This window comes from Malus sylvestris, chromosome 13 (genome assembly GCF_916048215.2).
Source record: "Malus sylvestris chromosome 13, drMalSylv7.2, whole genome shotgun sequence".
In the NCBI taxonomy this organism is placed as follows: domain Eukaryota; kingdom Viridiplantae; phylum Streptophyta; class Magnoliopsida; order Rosales; family Rosaceae; genus Malus; species Malus sylvestris.
The window spans coordinates 32,812,762-32,822,172 of record NC_062272.1 but is presented as its reverse complement, the minus strand read 5'-3'; the positions used below and the strand labels follow the sequence as shown (position 1 = coordinate 32,822,172).

Below are 9,411 nucleotides of genomic sequence, written 5' to 3'. Positions count from 1 at the left end.
CTAATGATGGAAGTTGTGAAGAAGGAAATAATCAAGCTTTTAGATTATGGAGTGATCTATCCTATTTTTTATAGTCATTGGGTTTCGCCCGTTCAATGTGCTCCAAAGAAATCCAGAGTAACTGTGGTGACAAATGCTGAAAATGAGCTTGTGCCTACTCGAATCCAAACAAGTTGGAGGGTGTGTATCGATTATAGGAAGCTCAACGCCACCACTAGGAAGGACCACTTCCCTTTGCCCTTCATTGATCAAATACTTGAGAGGTTAGCGGGTTATGCTTTCTATTGTTTTCTTGATGGTTATTCTGGTTATAATCAAATTGTCATAACACCGGAGGACCAAGAAAAAACCACTTTCACATGCCCCTTTGGTACATTTGCTTATCGCCGCATGCCATTTGGTTTATGTAATGCACCTGCCACATTTCAAAAATGCATGATGAGCATATTTTCTGATTATGTTGAGAAGATTATTGAAGTTTTTATGGATGATTTCAGCGTTTTTGGTGATTCATTTGATGGTTGTTTGCATAATCTCAGTTTGATCTTAAAACGATGTGTCGAAACTAACCTTGTTCTCAATTGGTAAAAATGTCATTTCATGGTTAAACAAGGCATAGTTTTAGGACATATCATCTCTGAAAAAGGAATGGAGGTTGATAAATCAAAGATCGATCTTGTACGTCACTTACCCTCTCCTACTTCGGTTAGAGAAGTTCGTTCTTTTCTTGGACATGCAGGTTTCTATCGAAGATTTATGAAAGATTTCTCAAAGGTTTCCCAACCTCTTTGCTGTCTCCTTCAAAAAGATGTGGTGTTTGACTTCAATAAGGAGTGCACGGCATCCTTCAAACAACTCAATGAGTTGCTGACCACGGCTCCCATTGTTGTTCCATCGAATTGGAGCCTTCCTTTTGAGCTCATGTGTGACGCATCCGATTATGCTTTAGAGGCTGTTTTAGGACAAAGGAAGGATAAGAGGCCGCATGTCATCTACTATGTGTCACGGACGTTGAATGATGCCCAATTAAACTATTCCACAACAGAAAAAGAACTTCTTGCTGTTGTCTTTGCTTTAGACAAATTTCGATCATATTTAATTGGTACTAAAGTAATTGTTTTCACTGATCATGCAGCTCTAAAGTACTTGCTCTCCAAGAAGGAAGCCAAGCCAAGGCTAATTTGATGGATATTACTTCTTCAAGAGTTCGATATTGAGATTCGAGACAAAAAAGGAAGTGAAAATGTGGTGGCTGACCACCTAAGCCATATGATGCATAAGGAGGAGTCCCTACCCATTGCTGAAACGTTTCCTGATGAACAATTGATGTCCATTAAGGTAAGTGAACCTTGGTATGCTGATTTTGTAAACTTTTTGGTGTCTAAACAAATTCCAAGCACTCTCATTAGACACCAACGTGATAAGCTTAGAAATGACGCATGATTTTATGTGTGGGATGATCCATATTTGTGGAAATATTGCCCGTATCAAATTATTTGTCGATGTGTGCATGATTCTAAGTTTCATTCCATTTTAAACTTTTTTCATACATATGCATGCGGTGGTCACTTTCGCACACAAAGAACAGCACTTAAGGTGTTACAATGTGGGTTCTATTGGCCAGTATCTTTAAGGATGCTAGATTTTTTTTGCTTAACATGTGATAAATGCCAAAGAACATGAAATATAAGTGCAAGGGATCAAATGCCGCAGGTTTCCATCCTCAATGTTGAAATTTTTTACTTTTGGGGTATTGATTTTATGGGTCATTTCCCTTCCTCACATGGCTTCCTTTATATCTTACTTGCTATGGATTATGTGTCGAAATGGGTGGAAGCAAAAGCCACCCGAACTAATGATTCTCGAGTAGTTGCAAATTTCATTAAAACTAACCTATTTGCAAGGTTTGGAATGCCAAAAGTAATCATAAGTGATGGAGGTTCTTACTTTTGCAATCGAACCATTGAGGCGCTATTGAGGAAGTATAATGTCAAACATAAGGTTTCAACACCTTATCATCCTCAAACCAATGGGCAAGCCGAGGTGTCTAATAAGGAGATCAAGCAGATTCTAGAGAAGACCATTGGGCCAACAAGGAAGGATTGGAGCTTGCATTTGGAGGACACGTTGTGGGCATGTTGTACGGCATATAAAACACCCCTTTGCATGTCCCCATTTTGGCTCATCTATGGCAAACCATGCCATCTTCCCGTAGAATTGAAGCACAAGGCGCATTGGGCCCTCAAAACATTCAACATAGACCTTGATACCGCTGGAATTAATAGAAAGCTCAAATTAAATGAACTTGAAGAGATTAGGCATGAGGCTTATGAAAACACTCGAATTTACAAGGAGAAGACGAAGGCTTTCCATGACAAGATGATTCGAGGCAAATCATTCTTCATTGGGTAGAAAGTGTTACTCTTTAATTCCCGCCTTCGCTTGTTTCCTAGTAAGTTGCGTTCCAAAGGGATTGGTCATTTTGTGGTTACTAATGTTTTTCCTCATGGTGCAGTCCAAATACAAAGTTTAAAGACGCAACAAGAATTCAAGGTAAATGGGCATCGTTTGAAGCCTATTATGAGGCCTTTGAGGAGCATGTCGTGGAGAATGTACCCCTCCATGCCGTGGGCCCTGTTCAAGCTTAAATGGAGGTATCATCCGGCTGGAAGACGTTAAAGCAAGCGCTTTTTGGGAGGCAACCCATGTATTCAAATAAGGAAGATTTCTGAATCGCTCCACAATCAGTTTTGCGTTTCTAAAAACCTTCCCTTTTCTACATTTTTATTTTTCCATGATTGTCATTTTTTTTATTTATTTGTTGCTTATTTAATTATTTTTGGGTATGGGTTTATTTTTGAGACATTGACAAATATGCAAGGTATTTTCACATTAAAATTCGTGGAAAATAAACAGGAGACAGAAAAATACAAGAGAGAGCCTTCACAAAGGTTGTTTGGGAGAAGTCTCAGTAGTCGGCGGAGCTACATAAGGAGGAGGTATCAGAGGTTGATCATTTGGAACTTCATTATGCAGTACAGCCCCAGAAGACGAAGGCAAATGCTGTTGGAACAAACCCACAAACCTCTGATGATCAAGTAAAATCTGACCATCAGATTCTTGCATCTGGTCAATCTTCCTCTTCATGTTTGTAGCATAGTTATGTGCGAGCCTGTGCAACTGTTTATTCTCATGCTTAAGCCCTCTAATCTCCTGCTTGAGACTCATCACTTCAGCCGCCAATGATTCAACTTGACGGGTTCGAGCAAATAGGCGTTGGGCCATATTAGACACAGAACCCGCACACTGCACACTAAGAGCCAAAGAATCCTTAACAACCAACTCATCAGACCGTTTGGAAAAGAGTGTTATCTTTGGGAGTGACAAGGTTCCGGGCCACCACCGCAGTGGTCATATCATTCTTCATCACCGAATCCCCAACGGTAAGATGACCAGTAGGGGATATGAAGGATGGGCGCCATATGTTGTTTGGAGAAGGCATGGCTGCCTCTTCACCAAGGTTCAAATCAAAACGACGGTTAAAGGGGCCAGACATTTTCAAGGGTGTTGAAGAAAGAAGAGGTCGGACAAGTCAAGATCGTAGAATTGCAAGAAGGGAGTTTCTACAGGCAGAAATTCAAATGTGCTTTGAAACGTAATGCGTGCCTCTATAAAAATTAGCACTCGACGGGATTTCAGAGATCGAAGAGGCGAGCTCAGAAATCGAAGAGGCCAATTCAAAAATCGAAGAGGCGCTAGCTTTCTTAAAAGCTGGGCTTGCTCAGAAACCACGGGCCAATCTTATTTTCCAGATTTTTCCGCACTTATCACATGCACACTTAGCTTTGTGAAAATCACGGGGAGTTTGTCGAAACGCCGATTCCAGATATCGAATAGGCACTTGCTTTTCCAGACATGTCAGCACCTGTCACATGCACACTCAGCCTTGCGGAAATTATGGGCAATCTGTCGAAGATCTCTTGTGCAGTAGAAAGCACGTGAAGTTTACTGTTAAATCATCCAACGGTTGCCGACAAGAGTGAAAGAATAGTACCGGTTATTAATTCCTATAAATGTCAACCTTCACCCTCCATTGCAAGGCAGACATACATAACCTTTCTTCATTTCCGAGAATGCCTTCCCAATGAAGCCTCTCGAGTCACTCAGTGTTCCTAATTCCTTGGGGTACCTCTGCAAACAACTCATCCAAAGCAAAAGTATTTCATATCATGAAGGTTGAAAGCAAGAGTATCTCATATCATGCTTTCTCCCTGTCTTTCTCCTTGTCGTTGTTTTCATCTGCGGGACAAGGAGAAAGAGAGCAACCAGCCATCATTTGGTATCAATCTTCCGATCTGGAACCGACTCCCTGGAACCCCTTCCTGATCGCTTACCTAGCCCTGCTCTCGAGTACTCATCTTCAACATCTTATGCTTCTTCTTCGTCTACCACATCAGCCTGGGGAACAGATAAGGGAAGTGAAAATGATATCTCGAAGCATGTGGAGACAATGTGCTAATTCATCCTCAGCTAGGGACAAGGAGAAACAAAGCAAGAGGTGGGCACTTGGAAAGATTGAAGAAAGAAACAGACCATCACCTCTACCTCGTGCCTACCTACCGTGCAGAAGAAATAAGTCGAGAAGAATGAAGATTGCACAATCAAATCAACCCAGCAAAAAGAGTTTGATTTGAAACCAAAGAACTCTGATATTCCTCGCTCAGAATTCCAAACCAGTTTGAGATCAAAGCTGTGGAAAGTCAACAAGATCATCTATCTCCAAAACCAGATTTGCGTTCTTAAACTCTACTCTGTCTGGTTTTTACTTTGCCATACTTGTCATGTTTATTCGTTGTTTGTTGTTTGCTTATTTTTGTGTGAGTTTATGCTTGAAACATTGAGGACAATGTTTGACTTAAGTGTGGGGGGGTAACCAAGTTATTTTGCATGAAATTCGTTGTTTTGCATGAAATTCGTAGGAGTTTATCACCCATTACTTCTAGTGTTGTTCCTTGCTGTTTTTAAGTGTTTTTAAGCTGTTTTGGAGTGTTTTAGTGTGTTTTGACATAAAAATCTGAAAATCTCATAAAAATTTGAAAAATTGTTTTGAAAAACCCAAAAAGAGTTGTTTGTGTGTGTTTATTTGTGTCTTAGGGTACCTTCCAACACAATGATGAGGATTTGGTTTTTAAGTACATGATTGTTAAAGAGAGTTATAAACATGGATGAAAATTTGATTTACTCTTTGGTGTATGCTTGGTTGTGGTTATAATTTATAAATTCACTTGCAATCATAAAGGGAAATTCAGTTTTTGTAACATGCTTGAAGGAAGGAACTCAAATGAACACTACAACCTTGTGAGACTTAAGCCTAAAACGTTTAGTTGGAGAGTTAATAATTTGTGCACCATTGTGTTCTAAAGTCGTTGCATGATCTCATTATTCTTTGCTTGGTTGCTATTTAGAAGGCGTTTCATCATTTAGTTCCAAATGCTAGAACTCATGCCTATTTCATTCAAAGCATGCTATTGATTTGCATAACACATATTCAAGATGAAGTTGTGTAGTGACCACCAAAGCCAAATTGTCGTGCCCCTATTTCATTATGTGTTTAAGTTTAACCCCGTTGAACTTTGTTAAGCCTATGTTCTTTGTTAACCCACACTATCCTTACCTAACCTAGTTTTAGGACCATCCATACCCTTATTCTTGAAGCATAGTAAAGCATGACTTAAAATGAACTCCTTTTTTATCAATGTATTGCAGAAAGCAAGTGTGGGGGAAGTGATTCTTTTGTGTGTGTGTGTGTGCCAAAGTCCTTAATAAGGCACGGGTAGAAAAGAAAAAAAAAATGAAAAAAAGCTCTAAAGTGTTGTTTGTTAAAAAATGGTCCAAAACATTGAATTCGGCCCTAAGTGTTGCATGAATCTTCCCTTTGTATATAAAAGTTGATTCTACATTCTAAAGTGAATTCCAAGTGTCTATTTCACTGCTTTGCTTGCTATCGCTTTAAGAACGTTTGTTATTCCTACCCTTTCTTTATTAGCCATTACCCCAAGCCCTGTTACAACCTTTGACTTCAATTTTGAGTGTTGTGTTTTCAATTTGTGGAGTTCGAAATTGGTATGAGCATATGGTGTCACTGGTTCTCGCATCTAAGTAGTAGCATTCCATTCATGAGATCATATCTAACCATGCTTAATAACTCCAAAAAATTGCTTTTTTTTGTTATAACATATGTGAGTCCTAGTCTTTCGTGCTTCTATTAATCTTCTCACGTGTACTAGTGTAAGGTGTGTAGTTAGAAATTGTGTGTGAAAATAGAGAGTATCTTGTAAGAAATTGAGAAAATTCTCTAAGGCATGTTACTACATTCAAAACATCATTTTAATTGGTTAATTGTGAACTAGTAAGTGGTGAATGTGATTAAGTATGTGCTTAAGTGTAAAGATGACCAAAATCTGTGGGCATGATGATTTTTAACATGTCATGTTTCATTGAAAATCCCTGAGGCAAATGTTGGAAGGTCTAGGTTGTGTTTTGTTTGTTTCGTTTTGTTTCTTTTGTTTTGCTCGAGGACTAGCAAAAGCTAAGTGTGGGGGAATTTGATAGGTGCATATTTATACAACTTAGTTAGCTTGTTTCTTGGCATTTACTTAGTTTAATTCTAGTTATTTTAGTACTTTAAGCTATTTTTGTGTGTTTGTAGGTTCAAATAACAAAGTTGGCAACAAAGTGCTATTTGGAGCATTTTGGAGCATTTTTGGGCCAAGATTGGATGGTGCAAGCATGGAGACATGAGGATGGACGTTTTTTAAGATTAGAAGGCTAGAAATCAGCATGTGTGTGTGCAAGTGTGTTGACCTACAACTACAAACATTCATACACGGCATGGGTAGAAAATATGTTGATTGCTAGCTAAAATAAAGAAGAACATATGTGTGTGCAAGTGTAATAGCTGGTACATGTGGAAATAAAGATAGAAAACAACACACACACATGCAAAGAACAGAGAGACAACATTCATACACGGCATGGACTTGATTGCTAGCTGAAATGATGTTATGTGGAAATGATGATTACATGACAGCACACACACATGAGAAGTGAGCTGGAACACATGGCAAAGAGTGCAGAAAATCAAGTTTGAAGGCACATGGACAGCTGCAAAGGGGTGTTATCCATCACATTTCCTTGCCCATGCCGTGCATCACCCTTGTCCCCTGTATTATTTCTGTTTTCATACACCATTACATTGAATCATTGCACTCAATTGGTGCACATCCCTTGTCCCCTTCACCCATCATATTTCATTCACTTTTACCTCCACTACATGCACTCATTGATGCACCACTCCTTCACTTTCCTTGCCCATGCCATGCATCATGAATCAACCTGCACCTATGACTCATTTCTGCACCATTCCACCTCCCTTTCCTTTATCTACCATGTGCACAATCATTCATGTGCCCTACTTGCATTCATAGCTGCAACACCACTCCATTTCACCCCCCATGCTTTGCATCATTACTTTACTTTCACCTTTGAATCATTGCTCACACCACCATCCATTCCTCCATGCCGTGCACTTCCTCTATAAAAGGAAGTGTGTGTGGCAGCCATTACATTCAGTTTTTGCTTGAGAATTCATCCCCATTCCAATACAACTTTCATCCAAACACATCCATTCATCTTCACATCCATTCCTCCATACAACCAAACCTTCAAACACTCACCAACACCTTGTGCCGTAGCAAAGGAAGGGAAGGAAAATGCTTGGACGTGTATGATGTCCAACTTGGATCGTTGGAGCGTTTAGGTGTCTTCTTTCTTTTGTTTTCAATGTCTAAATTTGTTTATCGTTGCTTTGTAAGTATGAGGAACTAAACCCCCCTTAGCTAGGGGGGAATTCGAAACCATGTTCATGCTTGCAATATGATTTGATTACCTTCAGTTGTGATTCATAAGTTGTGAATTCAATTTACTTATCCATTTGAATTAAAACTGATTTGTGTACGTTGGTTGAGAGTGCACGCTTAATTTTCATGCATAAATCTGATGCGAGGATATAAGGGAGTTTCACCTAATCGTTATGAACTTATATTCACAAGTAGTAAAGGTTGCTTGTCACAACCGTGTTAAGTAAATTCTTGGCATAAGTTTCATGCAATTCATAGTTACAAGTGTTTCGTCAATACTTATGATTTTCATAGAACTTAATGATTCTTGCTTGTATCTCTATTATGCAATTCATGTTGGGAACTTGTGGGGAATGCTTTGGGTTGTTGTATGCAATCATCCAATTCAATGAAATTAGGAAAATCTGAGGGTTAATTAGTGCAATTCACAGTTAATCTAGGGCGTTGAGAATTCGTAGTTTATTGAAAAGCAACTGGAAATCGTTTTGTTTGCAAGTGTGTCATGTGTGGAGAAGAACCTCCTAGCTAGCCTTCCATCCATTCAATTTACTCAAATTCGTGCATATTTCATTAGTTCTTTAACTTACTTGTTTTGTTTTCAAATTCGTCGAAACCAAAACCCCCTCTACCTTGTTGAGTCATATTAGTTAGAAACTGATTTAATTTGTGTTTTTAAGTGTTTCGAACCAAGTTAAAACCAAAATTCGTCCAAAAGTGTGTTTAGAGTCCAAATCTGCCCAGTTTGTGTTTTTAGGCAGATTTGAGCGTTTTTAGCTTGTTTTGAGTTCTTTGAGTTTGTTTTGATTTCTTTGAGTCTAGTTTAGTGTTTTTAACTTTGTTTATTTGTTTTCAAGTTAGTTTAGAGGTTATTAGCATGCCCTCCTAATTCTCGGTCCAGAACGATCCCTACTTACATTCTTTATTACAATTGATACAAGAGGGTTTAATTTGTATGTTAAGTTAAATTTCGTATCATAGCACTAGGTTTTTATTTTAAATTATAATCCTTTGCAAGGACTAGTGTTCAAAAACCCCTAAATAAACTAAAGCAAAGAGCAGTAATTCCTGCTACTATAAATAAATTGTTTTAAATGAGTAAAGGTTAAAGATAATAATTGTTATTATAAGAAGGGCAACGGTGTCGTGCCATCACGTATTTATACTGCACTATTCATTTTAATAACAAAATTAATAAAAATAATGGAAAAGTATTAGCTTACTATACTCCCTTTCTCTTTTCTAACAGTAGTCATGTAATATCCCACATCGACCAACGGAGAGGGGGTGATGTGCCTTATATGTACATGCCCACCTCCATAGAGCACGAGGCCTTTTGGGGACTCACTGGCTTCGGATTCCATCGAAACTCCAAAGTTAAGCGAGTTCGAGTAAGAGCATTCTCAAGATAGGTGACCCACTAGGAAGTTCTTGTCTAAGTTCCCAGAAACAAAACCGTGAGGGCATGGCCCAAAGCGGACAATATCGTGCTACT

The 9,411-nt window shown here is 38.8% G+C and overlaps 1 protein-coding gene and 1 long non-coding RNA gene across 2 annotated transcripts; both read left to right on the top strand.

Moving 5' to 3' along the window:
* Positions 1-5: 5 nt before the first annotated feature.
* On the top strand, positions 6-7,960 carry LOC126597791 (uncharacterized). The gene is made up of 3 exons (XR_007614328.1): positions 6-263; positions 1,136-1,338; positions 6,710-7,960. It is a non-coding gene; the product is annotated as an uncharacterized LOC126597791 (long non-coding RNA).
* LOC126597786 (uncharacterized) lies at positions 1,688-3,828 on the top strand. Its single transcript, XM_050264622.1, has 2 exons — positions 1,688-2,408; positions 2,516-3,828. Exons 1-2 carry the CDS (start codon positions 1,705-1,707, stop codon positions 2,646-2,648), a joined length of 837 nt encoding a protein of 278 aa, XP_050120579.1. The 5' UTR covers positions 1,688-1,704; the 3' UTR covers positions 2,649-3,828.
* Positions 7,961-9,411: the final 1,451 nt, after the last annotated feature.

Bases quoted from the DNA above. Each gene is read 5' to 3' on its own strand.
- LOC126597786 (XM_050264622.1), top strand. From the start codon at position 1,705: ATGCCGCAGGTTTCCATCCTCAATGTTGAAATTTTTTACTTTTGGGGT. The intron at 2,409-2,515 runs GTAGAAAGTGTT...CTCATGGTGCAG, and splicing joins GGCAAATCATTCTTCATTGG to TCCAAATACAAAGTTTAAAG.